The sequence below is a fragment of the Pieris brassicae genome, chromosome 7, assembly GCF_905147105.1.
Source record: "Pieris brassicae chromosome 7, ilPieBrab1.1, whole genome shotgun sequence".
In the NCBI taxonomy this organism is placed as follows: domain Eukaryota; kingdom Metazoa; phylum Arthropoda; class Insecta; order Lepidoptera; family Pieridae; genus Pieris; species Pieris brassicae.
The window spans coordinates 11,314,929-11,335,074 of NC_059671.1; the positions used below are offsets into that span (position 1 = coordinate 11,314,929).

The 20,146-nt window shown below is 33.3% G+C and overlaps 3 protein-coding genes across 3 annotated transcripts in view; 1 reads left to right on the forward strand and 2 right to left on the reverse strand.

Moving 5' to 3' along the window:
* Window positions 1-392: 392 nt before the first annotated feature.
* On the reverse strand, window positions 393-4,554 carry LOC123712446 (RING finger protein 121). Its single transcript, XM_045665534.1, has 8 exons — window positions 4,281-4,554; window positions 4,055-4,089; window positions 3,839-3,980; window positions 3,544-3,698; window positions 2,903-3,131; window positions 2,085-2,187; window positions 1,478-1,610; window positions 393-597 (listed from the first exon to the last, which is right to left on the reverse strand). The coding sequence occupies exons 1-8, from the start codon at window positions 4,314-4,316 to the stop codon at window positions 477-479; spliced, it is 954 nt and encodes a 317-aa protein (XP_045521490.1). The 5' UTR covers window positions 4,317-4,554; the 3' UTR covers window positions 393-476.
* A 1,997-nt stretch (window positions 4,555-6,551) lies between these two features.
* LOC123712074 lies at window positions 6,552-10,306 on the forward strand. The gene is made up of 2 exons (XM_045665014.1): window positions 6,552-6,911; window positions 6,992-10,306. The coding sequence occupies exon 2, from the start codon at window positions 7,000-7,002 to the stop codon at window positions 10,279-10,281; it is 3,282 nt and encodes a 1,093-aa protein (XP_045520970.1). The 5' UTR covers window positions 6,552-6,911; window positions 6,992-6,999; the 3' UTR covers window positions 10,282-10,306.
* Window positions 10,307-10,433: 127 nt separating this feature from the next.
* Window positions 10,434-20,146, reverse strand: part of LOC123712636 (dynein axonemal heavy chain 1-like) — a 48,640-nt gene continuing 38,927 nt past the window's right edge. Inside the window, exons 68-86 of the mRNA XM_045665861.1 lie at window positions 19,723-19,889; window positions 19,230-19,455; window positions 18,732-18,927; window positions 18,416-18,609; window positions 17,712-17,866; window positions 17,442-17,541; window positions 15,565-15,697; window positions 15,202-15,335; window positions 14,840-14,981; window positions 14,462-14,586; window positions 13,990-14,154; window positions 13,532-13,684; window positions 12,645-12,780; window positions 12,312-12,447; window positions 12,054-12,149; window positions 11,579-11,709; window positions 11,193-11,374; window positions 10,897-11,026; window positions 10,434-10,676 (exon numbers count right to left, since the gene is read on the reverse strand). Coding sequence (XP_045521817.1) covers window positions 10,462-10,676; window positions 10,897-11,026; window positions 11,193-11,374; window positions 11,579-11,709; window positions 12,054-12,149; window positions 12,312-12,447; window positions 12,645-12,780; window positions 13,532-13,684; window positions 13,990-14,154; window positions 14,462-14,586; window positions 14,840-14,981; window positions 15,202-15,335; window positions 15,565-15,697; window positions 17,442-17,541; window positions 17,712-17,866; window positions 18,416-18,609; window positions 18,732-18,927; window positions 19,230-19,455; window positions 19,723-19,889 — 2,916 coding nt within the window. The 3' untranslated portion in view covers window positions 10,434-10,461. The remainder of the gene's footprint in view (window positions 10,677-10,896; window positions 11,027-11,192; window positions 11,375-11,578; window positions 11,710-12,053; window positions 12,150-12,311; window positions 12,448-12,644; window positions 12,781-13,531; window positions 13,685-13,989; window positions 14,155-14,461; window positions 14,587-14,839; window positions 14,982-15,201; window positions 15,336-15,564; window positions 15,698-17,441; window positions 17,542-17,711; window positions 17,867-18,415; window positions 18,610-18,731; window positions 18,928-19,229; window positions 19,456-19,722; window positions 19,890-20,146) is intronic.

The window sequence follows — 20,146 nt, forward strand, 5'->3', positions numbered from 1 at the left end:
TGGTTAAAACCCACCTACAATTAGAGAAGTTTAAAGTAACGAAAATATTATATTATACCTTAGTATTTATTGTATATTAAATTGTTTATAAAAATATTAATGCTATACATAACATTAAAAGAAAACAATATTTCAAAACAAATTATAGTTTTTATTAAAACATTTGAATAAATTTAATACATATGTAAAAAAATTACTTATATATTAAGGTACATAATTAAAATTCACACGACACTAGCTTCACTTTTCATATACTTAATATTAATGTACTTTAATACAACTAGCTCATTAAATAAATTTACTAAATAACAACAAGGAATTTAGGTGACAGTTATTTTTTCATGGCAACATTAGCCAATCTAAAATGACATAACGAGAAAAAAAAACTTACCTTGCAATCATAGATAAAAAACGGTTTAATACTTAAGAGGCCTGTACACTTTATAAAGTCTAAAGATCCCACGTTAAGGTATAATTTATTCAAGGCCAAGTAACCAATTGATTCCCTGGACTAGAAATAGGACGAGCGGTTGCCAGGCAACCAGCCACCTAATCCAGTCTAACATCTGAGCGTAGAGGATGTGGGGACGATCCCAGCTGAACTGTTATTAAGGAAATTTAATCATTGATAAAAAGAAACCTTCAGACCAACTGAAAAATCTTAAGAGGTAGAGACTCCCAGTATACCAACTTTTATTTTTGGGTCTTAGGAAATATTTTCCATATGGTGCAATTTTAAGGTGGGGCGAGGTACGATAGTACTACTCTGTACTGTACTACTCATCAGACTTTCCTGTCATACATCTTTTAAGCGAATGAGAATTTAACTAATCATTCCATTTTAATAAATTCTACTATTTTGTTTAGCTTATTAATTTATTAGAGCAGTATTGGCCTAGTAGCTTCAGCGTGCGAATCTCATCCCTGAGGTCGTAGGTGCACCAATGGACTTTCTTTCTATGTGCGATATTTAACATTAGCTCGAACGGTGAAGGAAAACATCGTGAGGAAACCGGCTTGCCTTAAGACATAAAAAGTTGACGGCGTGTGTCAGGCATGTGAGGCTGATCACCTATTTCCCTATTAGATAATATCTGAGGCCATATCTAAAAAGGGTGTAGATATTGATTGATTTATTTTATTTTTATTAATTATTCCCAATGCTGGGAAATTATTAAATATATTTTTTTTTTAATTATCTAATGCTGAAATCTAGTCTGCTCCGACACATTTATCATTTTAACGTCAAAATGTATTTATAAAGATTTTTTAAAAGATTAGTAAATTTAGATTAGAATTAGTAACTATTTAAATAAGATAACCCATAGGTTTAATGAAAAAAAGCTCTTTCTGCAGTTTGTTTACTTAAATTAGTTGCTCACTAGTTTGTACAGTCTATTAGATAAATTATTGTTCGACCACTACAGAAAATTTAATGGACATCTCTAGGTAAGACTCTATATAGTAAAAAGGATACGGATTTGTGAACATAGTTTTGAGATCCACCTTCTCCTTACAATAGGGACAGGTCTCCTTCTTGCCCACAATACACCAACCTCGGATGCAAAACTCGTGAAACACATGCCCACACGGTAACTTGTATGTATTTTCTAGAAAAAAAAATTATCTTACTCCTTGACACTGTTATAAGCTTAAGTTCAGCATTTTTTGCCCTAATGCCAAAACCGAGCTGCAATAAGTATGAAGGTGCAGAAGAAACAGAAACTACCCCAGGAGTGTACTAGTGTAATCCCCCTCTGGGCGTCCTCCACGGGGACGCTCAGCACAAGGTCGACGCACAGGCTGCCCTTCGTATACAGAAGGGTAGGGGTGTCAATTCTGCACGCTACGAACATGCTTCAACGGCATACCAATTTTTGAAAGGCCGGCATCCTACTTGCGAGCCTTCTGGCAATGTGAGTGTTCATGGGCGTATCACTTAATATCTATTGCGCCTCCTGCTCGTTTGCCTCCTATTATATTAACATACGTCATAGCAGGTATGTCTATAGTATAGAAGCAAAGGCTTGATCACCCTCAGTGAGACAAAAAAGTTTAAAAATATATCTGTCTATTAAACCCACCAAGTACACCCTCTTCATTAATATTGACTAGAAGCCTATTTCCACACACTGCACACACATTCTGTTCCAACTGTCTCGTCGGTATGCCTTCTGCCGTGTAGTACTGAAAAAATATGATTTTAATACAATATAAAACATAACTTCGTCGGAAACATATTTTTTAAATATAATTATTTATGAATTTTGTACGCGGCTTCGCGTCAACGTGAACTTTACGTTGTTAATGAGTTCCAATAGATTAATTCATAACTGTTTGTAGATCCAGAATTTTGATAAAATTTACTATTTTCATGTTTCAAGCTGTTGTGTTGATAGTTTGAATGTAGGGTCATATTTTCTTAATTTATTTTGGTACAAATTTATATTGCAATGATTTCCGTGAAATGTAGAACTATACTTGTAGTAGTTTTGAATGATTTAAGTCGTCTGATATTTTTATGTAAATTTCGGAAAATCATCATAATTTTGTTTTTTTTAATAATACTTCTTGACTAAACTCAAAATTTGTATGAGAGCATTGCAAAAGGATCAATAGTTAAACAATTATTATATACATAACACATTATGGCAGAGCTTGTGTAACATAATTTTAATAAAACAGTTGTAGAGTATGAAGGATGTGTTAGCTTTTTCTTTGAATAACATTTATAAAATGACACATATGTTTGTAATTCAATTATAGCACTTTTTATTAGAAATATAAATAGATTTTCTATTAAATTATATATGTGGACCAAATATTGTTTCAACCTGAGGCTACACTACACTTTTAGTTTAACGATTTTAGGTTAATGAACTTAGGTATTTATAGTACTCACTCCAATGGAAGCAGCCATTCTTTCTGAACAATATTCTGCAACATCTCTTCCCAGTACACCAAAGTACAGCCCATAGAACAACGTAAGTAGTGAAACATCCATCCATTGGTTAGGTTTATGCCCAAATAGTGCATTCACACCAATAAGTGTTAGTATAAGCGAGATGTATCCAAATAAACCAACTGCAACACTTGCTTTATATATTAGGTAAAACCATTTGTATACTAACCTGAAAAAGAATATTTTACTTACTGTTGAATTCCAACTTGGTACAAAATCACAGATGCTAACTATTTTTTATGGGAATAGCTAACACTGTATATGACCATTTTCATACAAATTCAATTGCTCTTAGTTAATTACTTTTAGTGAGAAGTGATTTTGTCTAAATCCCCTGATACATATAATATAAAAATACAGATAAATTTTACACGATATTTTTGACTAGCCGTCTCTATGTGTAATTAATTGGTGTAGTTACATGGATGAATATGTTAGTAGAATAGTAAGACTATGTATTTTAACTGCAATAAAGACCTAATATCTAAATTTTTTAAAAAATGTGAAAGACTCATAAAGACTAATTAAGATATTAAAAAAGTCCAAAATAAATTGTTTGTATTTGTAGTTCAAAAGCTTACCTAGGAGTGGTAGGCGACATTGGTTTTTGAGATGACTTTCTTATAACCATAGCAGTCAGGAATGTAAAGAGTAACCACACTACTACAAAACGGAACCATGAGTTCTTAAGACTCATTATTAATGGCATTGACCACATTGTCACCATAGTAAAGAGCTGTAACACAATTATAGTACTACAAATGAAATATCTATTAAGGTCATAAAAATAAATGTAATGAATCCATGCTCAATTAAAATAACAACGATGCTTCTGATATTTAGATACAATTTATAATTACATGAAATTCTGCTTACCGCATATGACTTATAATGACATTTCTTCCACTGTACAAAAACAATTTGTGCTATAATCAAGGTGAAGAGAAATATAAGGATCATAGTTGAATGCATTGATTCATGGCCTTTATGAAGTTCATGCATCTTTTGATGGTCATATCTAAAATCATCAAATATTAATATCAAATAATTAAATCATTTGCAGTTACAAATTCAACCAGTTTTTAAACATACCTCAGTTTTTCTTCAGCTGTCATGTCACTATAACTCTGCAGGAAAAACAAATTGTATGAGAAAAAAATTCTGCCCGGTATAATTTATTATTAAAATAAGTTTTATTATCATAATTAACCCCTTTTTTTAGAGGTGCAAAAAGGAAGATTAATTAAAAAAAGCTTTTTAGAGGGTTAGTTGCAAAGGAAATAGCTGACGTATACGTAAATGTTTATAAAGTTGTTACCTTATTAAGATCCACCGGTATATGAATATTTTCCATAGTTAAGGCTTTAAAGCAGATTATGGTGTGAATCGATGATTATCTCAAACACTATATTCTTGTCATTATTAATTACCAAAACCTAAGCACTCGAAGTCTGGATGATAATAAAATTTTTCGTCACCGCGTTCTAATATTCAGATGCTCGAAAACACTCCACACTTCATTAATTAATTCTAAGAAATAATATAATTTATGCACTCTTATCAACTGAACACATATGATAAATGACAACTGACATCACATTTTTTAACATAAACGTCACAAAAATAAACTGTGTATTATATGCACCGGTTACAACTCTATCCACAAATGGTGCCGTACAGCAGCTCTTCTATTTGCTGGCGCAAATATTTATTACTGTTTCTGTATTATGCATTAATAATCTTAGAACAGGAATGTAATTTACCTCTATCTTGAAGGGCAAGCACATAAAGGCCTCGATGATGTAAGTTTTTACTAAACTACATTCAGGAATAAGTGGGTAGCAATACAAAACCCTTGCCCTGTGGTCAAAACAAAACATTTGTAAATTCCAAAAAAATAACCACTACTTTCCTCTTCGCAACCAGCAATAACCTCAGCACAGATTGATGATGATGATTGATTATGTGTCAATGTTTTAAGTAAAATAATACATTAAAAGGGCGCCTTCAAATTTGTCGTAACGTGCCGCGCACTGCTGGCGCTAAGTTTGAGAATCGTAGTGTAGTACATATTTTCTAGAGAGGACTCTGACGAAGAAACACTGTTATTAATGTTACTATTAAAACGAAAAAAGATTCATTAGCCCAGAAGGAGAATTGTCATGGCAAGTAATGAAAATACGAAAAAATTGTGTTAAAAATATACTTATTTTTGTCACTTGCGGTTTTGTTTGTGATATTATCAATAAATGTATTGCATATTTCTTCCCATGCCTTGTTAATTTTATTCTATACTTATCGGACCTCGAATCTCATATCGCTGGATAAATTCTTCAACCTGATTATCGTTCATGTTAATGTTACAAGTCTATTGTACAAAAAAATACGTGCGCGCAGTACTAGTCGATCGATAAACCAATGCGTATTGCGTAGCCGCAGCGTGGTTGTAAATACATAGATTTACAAAGTAGCGCTGCGGCGCGGCACGTTGCGGCAAATTTGAAATTTCAATACCGTTATTTTATTTCCATTAGTTGTATGTAAAAACACACCACCTCCTTGTTGATTGTGAAAAGCCACCGTATCCACGAACTTTATATTCAAATATATAAATAATAAGATTATAGAATTATGTTTTTAATGAAAATAACAATCTTAAAATACTAAATTTACATATTGGCTAAGAAAAACAAAATTACTTCCCATTAATTTTTGTTGGAAAATCATATTTTCTTGATTTTCCAAAAGTTTACTCTACGACATGTGGTGGATTTTAGCAATCATATATTCAAATCTAGTCTATTGTTAGTAACTGCAAATCACGATGGAAAAGGTAGCTGCTAAACAACCAAGGCTGGTCAATCGCTCTACGCCATTGCTGCTTCACGACAACACTTCACCTTACACTGCACTACAGACTGCTACCAAATTAGAGGATTAGAGGAGCTTCGATTGGATTGTCAAAACATCCACCATCCGGGCATGGTGGGTGGTGGATCCTTGCTCCAATAGATTACCAGTTATTTCGAAATTTGGATAACTCCTTGCAAGCTAAAAAAACTCAACGAAGAGGTGCGGCTGGGCAAATAAAAGATGAACGCACTAATTCTGCAGCCGGATCATAGACTTTTACATATAACATGGCAAAAGTGCATAGACAGCAATGCTATGTAATACATTGGATATTTTTCTAGAAACTCTATAGTATGCACATTTGTTCAAACAAAAAGTATATAAAATTAAAAAATACTTTTTGTTCCTCCTATACAAACCGCTAATTTCATATTATGTAAGGACTTAATATATTAAGTAATAGTAAATAAATATATAATATGGAAACTAACCAACATATTATTAGAAAACCCTGGGTTTTGTCTGATGTCTCTTGTTTTGATTTGTGGTGAATTTCTCCAATTCTTTGATATTAACGGTTTGAAATGAAATCCTTGGCTGCAAAAAGCGGTTGCGACAATAATAGTTTCGCAAAAGCGTTTGTATAGTAAATGTCAGAAACTTTTCGACAGTTGTCCGTTAAGTGACTGATAACTATTTGACAATTGCCTCATTCACCCTGCACTTGCAAGTGCAGTTTGTAACTTTGTACTCATAAGACATAATATGTTACGTTTTCACTCTTACTACCATTTAATGTTTATAGTAACGCATACTTTTCAGATTTATAAGCATTTATATTTAGTTAATGTAGTAGTGACTTAGTAGAATTCGAAGTGATTACATCGCCGGTTATATCTTTTTTTGTTGAATTACTAATTCGTTAGTGTATATGTGTAGTTTTTAACTTTCCCAAAGTGACTTTTAAATTATATTTTGTTACATATATTTCTGATGCGCATTTCTTATCTTTTATAATTGTTACACATGACCTCAGCATCAAGCAAGCAAGCAATCAAGTATTAAAATATTCTGTAACATTGTTGTAACTACACATGTAAGTATTGCACAACAAACCTTGATCCTCAAATGTAACATATCCAGCATATTTTGTAATTATATTAATGATATTTCCAGAAACAACTATGTGTACTACAATTCAAGGGGAAACACAGGGTCAGAAACATAAAAATTTCAATAAATTAGTATTGAAAACTGTAGGAAACAAAAAAGTCTTTAACTATTCTATTGATTATGAAGATACAGACATTGAGAACCTGTTAAAAGTCGATGTTGCATGTCATACCAGAAATGTTAACTTTGTACTTGAAGTATTTAAATGTAAAGATATATTATTTGTATCTAGGGTTATTAGACATGGCACTTGGCTAGTTGAACCAGAGTATGCACATTTAATAAACCCGCAATATTTATATACACAACTCTTTCCATATATGATGTCTGAAGCACAGAATAAACTCCTTCTCTTAATAAGATTGAATTTAAGAGATCCAAAACGTTTTGAAGAGTTTTTTAATTATTTAGAAAAAACTGATACTAATGCAGCAATTAAATGGTTTCCAAAATGCTCCATTAAGTTTATACTATCTAGATTACAAAATTTAATTTATATACTACCAGAACATATAGTATTTAGACTATTTTCTTATAGTTTTGAGGCATTCAAAATTTATTGTGATGTATTTTGTAAAAAATCACTTACGGTACATAAAGCTTTATTTCTTATAAAATCAAATGGGGAGGAATTTTTTGATATTTTAGATCAACTTTCTACTGAACACATACCGATTTTCAATAAAAAGTTTACAAAGTTAGCTATGAAAGTATGCCCTCATAGACTTATGTTTAATTTTCATCATTATCAAAATCACATAGATATTCAATGCTTTATCAAATACATGAAACTGGAAAGATTTGAAGAATTTCACACAAAATATAATGACAATGAGAAACTAGTAAGTTATTTTCAAAAAGGTAGGCAGAATGTACAAAACTTGTGTGAAAGTAAAAATATTTTAGATGCATTGGTTTCTTGGGATCCCAGTGACATAGTCAATGTTACAAATCTTTTGACAAAGTTTAAAGAAAACTTTTCTCAGTTTAGTATAGATTTGATATTCAAATTTATTAACAAGTTATTAAGCAAGTGTAATGTTTACCAATTTAATAGTGATACATGGAATATATACATTGATGTTTTCAAGGAAATTATGAACATTAAACAATATTCTGAAAATAATAAAACTATACAATCCATGATGCAATCTACAGTTATCTATCAAATCATTCACCATGAAATAGTATCGGAAGATATGATGAAATTTCAATTTAATAATTCATTAAGGGTTGCTCGAAAGAAATTAAGTAAAAAAGAAATTCAAACTGTCTTTGACTTCTTATTAAATTTTGCTTTAATTCAAGTCCAAAAAACAAGTCAACCAAACAAAGTTATTTGGATTGAAAATATGTTTGTATTATTTAAAGTTTTGAATAGGAGTATGCAAGAATATCCATTATTTAATATTGAAGTAGTAAAGGTAATACAAGAATTAGAAAATAGATCTGATTATGAAAAGCTTAAATACTTATACTATAAAAACAGGTTTTGGAGACAATATTTGCTAAATCAAAACATTGTAATAGAACCTAATTCGAGTTATACTTTAATGAATATGTTAAAACATAATCCTAGATTACTAGTACCATTTAAGAAAAAAGTAATAAACTCAGAAAAAAAGCTAGCTGCAGTGTTTTACAGAAAGTTGCGTACATATTGGTCAAATTCATTAGGGCAACAATACAAAGACTTTTTTTTCACTATGCAACACCAATCACCATCTGTAGGACTGTACATTCTTCTGTCAAGTATAGAATTTCAACATTTCATACAACACAATGCACCTACAAATAAACATAACGAAACTGTTAATAGAAACACAGTTGAAATACATATTGCTCGACATATGCACAAAGTATATCCTAAGTTACCTATAAATATAGCCCTACTGTATTACAAAGGCATCCCTATGATCCATGCCTTATCGTCAATAAACTCGATACTACACGGAATGTCGACATACCAAATGCAAGAGTCAATAGAAAGTTTTGACACTTGGCCAGAGCTTGTTCGAAAATTATGTATTTGGGTAATATTTTCACAACCACGGTATGATAAACGGGAGTTTCTTCTCACAATTTGGCAGAAAACAAATTACAGTTCAATAAGAGCTGAAATATTTAAGAAATCTATGAGGTCTCTATGTTTTTACAAGGATATTGAGTTTAATGTAAAATGTAATTATATTGTAATGATAAATGAAGAATGGCAATTTTTGCAGTTCCTTATGGATAATTTACGAAAAGATGAATCATTGATAGTCGATAAATTTCCATACTATTTCCAAAGGTTGTCACGAATGAATGCCTCAAACTTTTGCTTAAAGTCTTATCAAATTATGAAGAACTTTACTTTTCAATGCAAAATATTTCCAAGAAAACCTTTAATATATTATTTTGGAGGAGAATTACACTTAGTTGACAGTGACCTTTTAGCTGTTATGGTGAATGATATTATAACTGAAAGATTGTGGACAACAAAAATGAACAATCATCATCTAGATGTAGTCAAATCATGTCTTTACACATCGAACGTTGATGCAGAACAGATGGTTTCCTTTCGAAAGATAATTGGCCCTATATTCGAGAAAGCTTATGAAATATGGGATACGAAAATTGTCAATTGTCAATTAGTGCAATTAAATATTAATCACATTGTCACTCTTATGAATGAACAATATCAAAGCTATTTAGACTCCAAGAGCAATTTCTCACCAAGTGTACTAACAGTGCTACTAGAGAGCCTTGAAAATAATTTATCAGTAAAAGAAAATTATATGATGATAAGAAGTTTGAAGTTATCTGTTGAATATTTTAAGATTTTATCCAAGGCAAATGCAATTGTAAAATTTGACGAAAATACATTTGATCAAACATCATTACCTTTAGCTAAAATGTGTATAAACGTATTCTGTGATGATGTTCTCATTTATGGTAACAGCATTTGGAGATTGTTTTATCATGCTTTACAAGAAATGCTTGACAGATTTGATGTAAAAAAGCGTACACAATATAAGATATATAACTTTATGTTAGATTTGAGTACAGAGTTAACTCCAGAACAAAATTATCACGTTCATGTTTTAATTTTTGAACTGACTTTATACAAACCGGACAACTTTATGCATTATCTTTTTGGTTTTGACTCCGATGATAATGATGATGAAGGTCAAGAAAAACTATTGACTAGAATTAAAACTCATCATTCCATTAAAGTAAAAGCTTATCATTCCAAGTGTGTTTTAAGACATGTGTATGATCTGTATTATGAAAAATTTAAATATGTATAAATATATTGCTAATCTTGGCGTTACTCTTTATAGTTATTTTTAATGTGTTTTTTATAATAAATAGTTTAATGTATATTTTTATAACTTTTTTATTAAACTATTTTAAAATATTTTCCTTTTTTTTTTCTGTCTTGCGTTAAATAAAGATAAAATAAAGCGTATATTATATCCTTTAATTACCTAATAATCTAAAGCACAAAACAGAGCTACGCCTCGTTTGATCCAATGAGCTTGTGGCTTGTGCGTGGGTAGTTCGATTGTCATGACGTAGTTTGTTGAATGTCCTGTTGTAGATAAAGTACCCGCGCGGAGCAGTGTCTTGTAAATCGGACACTCGTAGAGACCTTGCTGCAATCTGTGGTTCTGTTCTGGCTTCATGTAGATTATTGCCATTTCTGAAACAGTAAAGTTTGAATAAAAAGAACGTTTAAATAATGCTTGAACTCACATAAGCTAAAGTCAATGGGCAAGGTTCCCTTTAAAATAATAATTATAAAATGAAAACTATCGTCAGACGAAAATGTGAATGACCGTTTTCTTATACACACGAGAAATGGTTAAAAGTTATGATAATATTTGAATAATGATACTATTTCAAATCTTGACAAAACTAACCAGTATGCAACTCCTTGGGCCTGCTCTCTTCAAGCGACATGTCTCCCATATTCCATCTGGCTCCTTCTAGGAATAGACCACGAACGCAGCAGCCATCGTCTGGCTTTTTTGCTGGTGGACCCGGTAATGGCTACAATAAACGATAAAAGTTACGCAGGACGTATAATAGCATACAAAATAAAACATTTCTGGTTTTAGTAGCCCCTTGTCTATCGGGCGTGAGCAAAATGATTGAAATGCCTGTATTGCCTTTAAAATCTATAATTTTTATTTAATTAATCAAAATTTTAACTAACCTCAAAGGCATAAGCAACGGTATCAATAGCGATAACGTGTTTCCTGGCGTAATTCTGAAGAGCCCCAGTTAGAAACGCCTGCGGAAAGTAAAAGCCCGATATCCAGAACACCTTGGGAATGCCCCCGTCGGCCCATTGCTGCATGAACTGAACACGCAGCACCAGGTCTTTCACCCAGGCGGCTGGAAATTTTAAATGTGTTTTAAAAATTCAAACCCATTTTTTCGTGTTTCTCGCTTCGAAAAATATTGAATAAATCTGCAAATAAAAGCAACCAATAATTGTTGAACTACTACGGCCGAAAGCAGGGTTTCCCACTGCTATTAAAGCAAGTTTGCTTCCTGCAACTGTTCTATTCGAGGCACTGACACATCGGGATCCAATACCTAATGGCTTCAACGAAGGGTAGGCTTTTGAACTCCACATATTGGGCACCGAGTTTCGCGCAAGACTTCCCGACATGCTTTCCAATGCTTCTGACATAACAACTAGGCCCTTCAGTGCCTTTAGCAGGTCTCTAAATAAAAAAAAATGTGCTATAAGAAATATGTACTTAAAATTATAATAATAAGTAATCGTGTAAATTAAAAGAATTATTATAGCTCTCAGTATATACAATAGTCATGATTTTGTGTGTTAGATTTTTTTATTGTATTAAAGATTTAGCATCACGTTATATATATTAAAGAATATTTTTTTATTCTTGTTTTTAGAATTTTGAATGCGATTGATAACTACGCGAACATTTACTATTCGAAATTAAATTTATGTCAATAAGTATTAACTATACTTATTACTTATTGCGACGTCGCCGTCGTAATTATAATTTCCAATTTGCTAACAACACTGAAAAATACAAACTTTAAAGAATTTTGTATGACGACAAGAAGCCTGTTATATCTGATAGCTTCCTGCATCAGCACCGTGTTCAAAGATTCTTTGTATGACACCGGATATCTGTGGGTATCAATTTATGAATAAGTGTTTATGTTGCTGAATTTCACTGGTGGATGTATCAAACAAAATATCCTAAAATTTGTGTCCAGTAGTCACATTGACAAAATAAAATATTTTTATTTCACGATTTTAAATATCTTACGAATCTATAAGGAAACTAACGTTGTAGCAATGAACTTTTGGTCCAGCATGGATGGCAACACTCCCAGAATCTCTTTAGCGGCGTTTTCCGTCATCTCTTCCGCGGACAGCCCTCCCTCACCACTCACTTCTTTCGGTTGTAAGTTACGTAGTGTATCTGTATAAGATATTGGGATATATCGACGTCAATAAATATATATTCTACAATTTTAGAATAACTAACTACCTAACTAACTAAATGGAGTATAGGACCTGTTTTCCTTGAAATACTATAAAAAGCTGATGATCGAAATCAAATAAGTTATTTTGTAACAGGCACAGGTGTCAAGAACAATATTTAGAGTTTAAGTATACTTAGGCAAGTGCTGGTCTCCGACATGGCATAACTGATGTTAGCATTGCTATGCAAGCCGAACAGGGAAGGATCGTCGTTCAAAGGCAGAGTACGGATGTACTTGGTATAGTCCTCTACTGATGTCGAAGGTGATTGCTAAAAGTAATAACGATTAGAATATTATCAAACTTATTTATAATTATATTTTTGTTCTATTCTATTTAATTATATTTTATCGTCAGAAAACACCTTTTAAACAGATTGAAGCTATGTATTATTATTATAAACTTATAATTATTTACATAATCACAACACCTGGGATCCAATAATATCCAAATAAAAACCCCAAGACAAACAATCCGCGAAAATAGAGGCCACCGTGAGTCATTTATACAAAAACGCGTCATCTTTTAGTCGATACCAATTCCGGGTAAAAAAATCTGTATTTATCTAATAAATTAAAATTATGTTATTAATTATAAGTTTATAGTAATAATACATAGCTTCAATCCGTTTAAAAAGTGTTTTCTTAATGTGTAAAAGCTATGTCAACAAAAGACAATCTTTCAGATGTTCCCTGAAATATATTTATTCCAATAAATATTCAAACAAACTTATGAATTCAAACTTTAAATAGTTTAAATAGAATATCTTACCTCCATTGTTGTTTATTATTTAGAACTTCCAACCATTTCACTTATGTCAAACTTAGAGCACATCTGCTACTCTGGTATAGTTAAGCAAACCTTGACACTACGCCTGAGTAGAAGGTATGGTTTCAATCATACAGACTCTCCACACACACTATTTTTAGTCACTTCAAAACGATCTCGATTCCGCCGCGTTGGGATTTCCCTGTTCCTACGGCCCTATTCAATTCTCGCTTCGTCTTTAGTTAGCAAATCACCTGTTTATAAGCCCCGCTCTCGTCAAACACCCACCGGTCGTTAAGCACTGTAGTGCTGTAGTAGTCCGCGAGTAGCGTCAGCAAACAACGCCGGTCCCAGTCGTCTGTCACTCGACCGCCGTAGTTTATGTGGCCAGCTACGTACGTTAGCATCTGATACATTAAACATCCTCTATGTTAATAATCGAAATATATTCGTAAACTGTCATTTGTTTATTTCCCTGGCAATCCTACGAAGCTTCAAAAGCTATGAGAGGCTTATAGTATGTTAACGAATCAGTTAGTACGGTTAGTATACGATAGTTCAAATGTGTAAAATATATAACTGATATTATCCCAAAAAAATAATCTGATGGTAAGTATATAATATATTTATTAGATTTTTTAAATTAACTTGATAATATGTTTAAATATATATTTATGAATGCCCGTAAACAAGTTTAGAAAAAAATACTAACCCGTAACGGTGCCTCAGCATACTCAGTAAGAAACATGTGCAGCTGTGAGATGCATATGCGAAGATCACCGTCAGTGAACTCATAGGGAATGTTGAATCCAAGAGGTCCGAATTTGCGTCGTTCCAAAACAACACCGTGGAATAAACATAGGGAAAACAGCAGCCACTACAAGATATAAACCATTATTTGATGATGATAAAAAATTGGTTCTTAGTTAGGGGTATACCATTACAATTTTAATGAGTTACGCTTGCGAACTATTGAACTATAGTTATAAGATTTTTTAAATTATAATAAAGATAATTTATTATTTGGTATGTGAAGTACCCCAAATCGACATTAATGACTAAACGGTGACAGTGCTTACACTCTCTAGTCACTAATAATTCGAAACTTAAAATCTAATTTGTACTGATACTGGGAGAGTTGAGAAAATTCTTACAGAGAGTATAGAATCTACTGAAATTAGTACCTTGAAATTGGGAACTTTAGAATCGTTAGAGTTGAAATAATCAAGAAAGTCAGGCACTTGGTTCATGTAGGCCTTCAACAAATTAGCTTTGATACCTCGCGGTGGCTCCACGGTCATTTTGTAACCTTAAAAAAAGTATGTCTTAAAGTAAGTCTATTCCTAGGAAGGACTAAAATATTTTAAGATAATGGAAAATTGACAACTTTTATTTCACCTATTTGGCTTTGAACTAACAAATTGCACAATTGATTATAAATTATTAGTTTGATTCAGCTTCATCGAAACACTTTCTACCACGGGATCGATAGTTTCGAAAAGTTGAAATTAAATGGTAGAGAATTTTTCATATTCAATAACAAAGTTTTAATACAAACTCACCATTCTGCAAGAGCGCGACAGGGAAGAACGGTGAAGGTGTAGAAGTGAGCCAGAGACGAAAGTCCTTGTGTACGGTTTCCGGTTGAATATGTTCCACGTTCAGCTCCAGAACTGGCATCCACGAAGGAGACAGGTGACAATTCTGCAAGAGTTTTCAATTCCTAAGCCTATAAAAGGGTCTCTCTATATCTATAGGGTATAACTGGCGTGACCTACAAGCTCACTTAACTTAGGTAAACTCAGTTGTATAAAAATCTTATTTTTCTATAGAAAATTCTACAATTTGGAAAAATAACTACTGTAATAATTCGTGTTGGGTGTTTCTTTCTAAGGTAAGGTGAAAAAAAAAATGTAAACATTACCTGAAAGAACACCCAATTCCCAAAATCACATCCTATCTTCATCATGGCCTCGGCGAGAGGCCCCTGTCCCTGGCCGAGGGATATACTTTCAAAACGCTTTCCCATTTTCATCTTATCAGCAAATTTAAGTAAATCTGAAATAAGTAATATAAACAAAGACTTGCTAATAAGTCAGTATATTTCTATATTCTTTATATATATTTATATATTCTTATTGTTTAACTCATCAATAAAGCACCAACTTTTAACGCGAATATAAATTAACTTAAACTTTATCAGTACACAGTAATGTGTTGAAGTATAATTCATAAACTCACTTTGAAAATCACACAACAGTGAAGAGATCAAAACCGACCAACATACCAGCGGCGGGATCAGTCCCAGTGGAGAGCACGAATATGATTGGGGCAAGGGGGTCCGACTCTGCGTACAAAGCAGCTAAGTCCGCTGGCTGAGGCTCTACGAACCGAGCTCCTAGACCTACCACCACGTAGTCCTATAACGAGATATATTTTAATTCTAATTCTACTTGATATTAGGTCCTTACATATGAAATTGGCGTATTTCGTACTGGCCACTTTAATCACGATGTTCTCCTCTTTGGTAAGGAATTCCCAATTCAAATTTGTACAGCTATTTACTCATGTATTTGTGCTTCGATGACCGGCATTCATTTGTTTTTTTCTGTTTGCGTCACTCATTTTACAAAATGGAAAACTTAAAGTATCGCATTATTTACGAGTACGAGCTCCGCCGTGGCACTAGTGCTGCGGAAACGACTCGAAGGGTGAATAATGTGTATGGCGGTCATGTTGCAAAAGAAAACACAGTTCGTTTTTGGTTCCAACGTTTTTGTTCTGGAAATTTCGCCCTGCAGAACAAGCCCCGTGGACGGCCTGAGACCCAAGTTGATAATGAAGTATTGAAGGCTATTGTGGAAGCGGATCCATCGCAAACCACGTCCGAGTTAGCTGCAGGCTGCGGTGTTAGTGATAAAACTGTTTTAATTCACTTAAAGCAAATTGGGAAGATTAAAAAGCTTGAAAGAACCTTGAAGAAACCTCACGAATTGACTGAAGCAAACCGGCAAACGCGCGTCGACTGCTGCGTTACATTACTGAACCGGCACAATAATGAAGGTATTTTAAACCGAAACCTGTGATGAAAAATGGATTCTTTACGATAATCGGAAGCGCGCTCAGCGCAATGGTTGGATCCTGGCCAGCCAGCCAAATCCTGCCCCAAGCGATAGTAATTAGTTACTTGTAAGCGTTTGGTGGACTAGTGCCGGTATTTTTCATTGCAGTTTTCTCAAATCTGTCCAGACTATTACGGCTGATGTCTATTGTCAGCAATTGCAAACCATGATGGAAAAGCTAGCGGCTAAACAACCTAGGCTGGTCAATCGCTCCACGCCACTGCTACTTCACGACGACGCTAGACCACACACTGCACAACAGACGGCTACCAAATTAGAAGAGCTTCAATTGGAATGTCTAAGACATCCTCCGAACTCCCCGGAGCTTGCTCCAACAGATTGCCATTTTTTTTGAAATTTGAACAACTTCTTGCAACATTTAACTAAACATAAAACATTTAACTCTGATGGGGCAGTCCAAATCGCCTTCATAGATTTTATTGATTCCCGTCCGACTGGTTTTTTTAGTAAAGGGATCAATGAACTACCTATGAGATGGCAAAAGTGCATAGAAAACAATGGTTCATACTTTGATTAATTAAATATATTATATTTAAAAATATTCGACTTTTTGTTCCTCCCATACAAAAGGCCAATTTAATATGTAAGGACCTAAAATATTTACAGAAATATTTATACCAAAATAAAAATAGTATGGAACATATATTTCTTCAACGTCGGCTATGGCTTTCACACCACAACTGTATAACTTAAACAATATAATAATTGACTTATGAGAATGTCAGAGAAGATTGACATTTTATTAGGATGAGGTATAGGATGTGGGGTGAGTTAGCTAATATACATACGTCTTTGAAACGAGTCATGAAAGACGCCTAATCATAGAATATAAACATTATGAAAGAACAATACTAAAGTAAACCATAGGTTACAAATGTGTACTTAGGTACACAAGTATTCACTATATTATAATATTTTGTCAACTATCTGAAGTGTTATAGCAGACGGATTACTTCGTCTAGAATTAGAAAAAAGACAAGAGTAAATAAAAATAAATATTACAATAATTAACAGAACAGACCTGTAGTGCGGGAACAACCTTGTCTGGTCGAAGGCACTTCAGCACTAATAGTTTTTGGAATGGGTCCAATTGTGAGTCTAAAGGTTTAGGATATGGCAATCTAGAAAACAAAAATTAAATCCAATAAACTTAGTCTAAAAACATGTCCATGTGTTTAAGTAACTTACTGAGAATTCAATCTCTAACAGACTTGATATAATAATAAGCGTAGCCGTACAATAATTCGACGAAATTTAGGTATAATATGATAAAACGTAGTTCTAGTCTCACTTGTGCGGGTTCCAGGCATCATAATAGGTCTTGAAAAATTTGGTGTGCTCAGGGAAGTCCATCACAAACTGATTCATGGTAGGGATCGAAGCTAACTGCTGCATATCCAACCACATTCGAGGTGATATCCATTTCGGTTCTGGGTTATCCAACTCCTGGAAATTAATAAACATGTTATAGTTACGAGTAATTTGCCCGTGTATCTATATTACACATGCCACCTCCGGCGTGAATATGTCCACAAGTGTTTTACCAATTTTGAGACTTCAAAAATAGAGGATCGACTCTTAACATAAGTATTGTTTGTGAATATTTCTGATTAAGTAATCAGGCCCTTAACTCTGGATTCAGGGTGTTGAACTCATAACCTGGCGGCTAGAGAAAACCCGGTAGACCAAGGCTGCGTTAGTGGGATGGAGTTGTCAAGGACTTCGAAACAGTAGGTGTTCGAAGTTGGACTCAAGAAGCACGACATAGGATTGCGATAGCGAGATATACTTGCAGAGGTTAAGGGCCACAACGGGCTATATAGCCATTGATGGTGATAAAGTGATAAGTCGTCAGCTTAAATTACTTTTTAATAATTGTCTATTATTCAAGGTTCTACCAAACCAATACAACTTATATGCATAGGGCATAAGTATATATTTAGAAATGAAAAAATCATTACTGCATAATTGTAAGTATATCCAAAAATTGCTGACCTGTTCTATTTTACCGCCATTAAGAAGAAAGTTGAACTCTGTGAATCGTATAGTTCCCCGATCGAGAAGAATTCTGGCACAGAGCAAGAAAGCAAATAACAACTTGTGTCGTTCAAAGAGACTCCTGCACACGTTTTGATAAAGAATAAACGTAAAGTGTTCTATGATTATCTCCACTCGCTCTATTATATCCTCTGTAATGTAAAATATTATTTAGTCTTAAGAGAAATATATACCCCCAAGTTACAAACAATTAATTATATAACGGGTAACATAGTTTTTGGAATAAATTTTATTAAGCTGTAAATTGATTTACCATTCGGTTCAGTTTCAGCCATGCTCCGTACGAAGAGCTTGACAAACCACTCAAGGGAATACTGGTACATGGGATCGACGTTTGCCATTCCCGATAAACAGAAGAACAAAATTTGTCCTCGGTTCGCAACCGGTATATAGCCCTCACGAGCTGCGTCTATCTCTATTGACGTACGCTCTATGTCTTCTACTTTAATCTGGGAAATATCATACATTATGTTATAAGAAGAAAAATCAACTATTAGCCCATTATAACAGCGTATATATAAAAATACCCTATTTCATAATTACATAACAATAGTAATTATGCTTTATATACAATAGTATTATACTTAATAACAAGTATGACTTTCTCGGGTTTATCGCTGGATATTGAGTCAAATTCTGAATCTGAATTCTAAACCATATCATCAATCAGTACCAAGTACATGCTGCTGCGAACTGATTACACATGTGTTTAATATATAGCACACGAACCATCATGAACATGAACCCTTACCAAAATTTCAGCGCTCTTGATTTTAATTGCCTCTAAAGTCAAAATTAGTGGTAAATCATCGACCGGTGATCCTTCACTATTCGAAAGTCCATACAAAATGGCCGACTGCATTTCAGCCAGCTGCGAAGACATTTGCGCCCGAGTGACTATTAGTTGCCCTCGGAGTTCTTCTAAATCTGGTCGCTCTTGGGCCACAACTATTGAGAGGAGTTGTTCTGCCAGACCACTGTATATGTTTACGGTGTTAGAATTTGGCGTTTCCATTTCGAAAACATTATTGTTTTGTGTTAAAAGGTGTTTATTTAAATCATAAAGAATATATCACCGAGATTACATTAACATTTCGAACCTCATAGCGCTCACCTACTGCCAAATTAATCGTCAATAATAAACAACAAAAAATAAATTAGAGGAAAGAAAAAAAATAAGATCAAAATAATTAGAAAAAATTGTTTTGATAAATTTCAGAATACATGAATAGCATAAATAATACCTTGGGACCAGTGCAAAATTAACAATCTGCACTTTTACTGATGTTTCCGGAGTATATTTGGGATTTGGCAGTTTAGTTGTAATGTAGAGGCGAAATCCCGGCATGTACGGGATTAAGGAATCGCCTAACTTCAGTACTAACTGCCCTGCTTGGCGGAAATATTGACGCTACAAAAATATTGGAACTTATTAATTAAGCTTATTGTGCATTAATTAATTTTTCTTTGTGTGCAATTATGACTTGCTTGTTTAAAAAAAATGATTACGTGTTATGCACAGATGAATGATCAAAATTAATTTCATATACGTAACTGATCACTTATATAATAAAAAGCAAAGAAATTATATATTTGCCTTAATAAAACGATTTTAAAAGAAAAGGCAAAAAAGGTATATAAAAAATCGTTTATATTTTGAAAAAACTT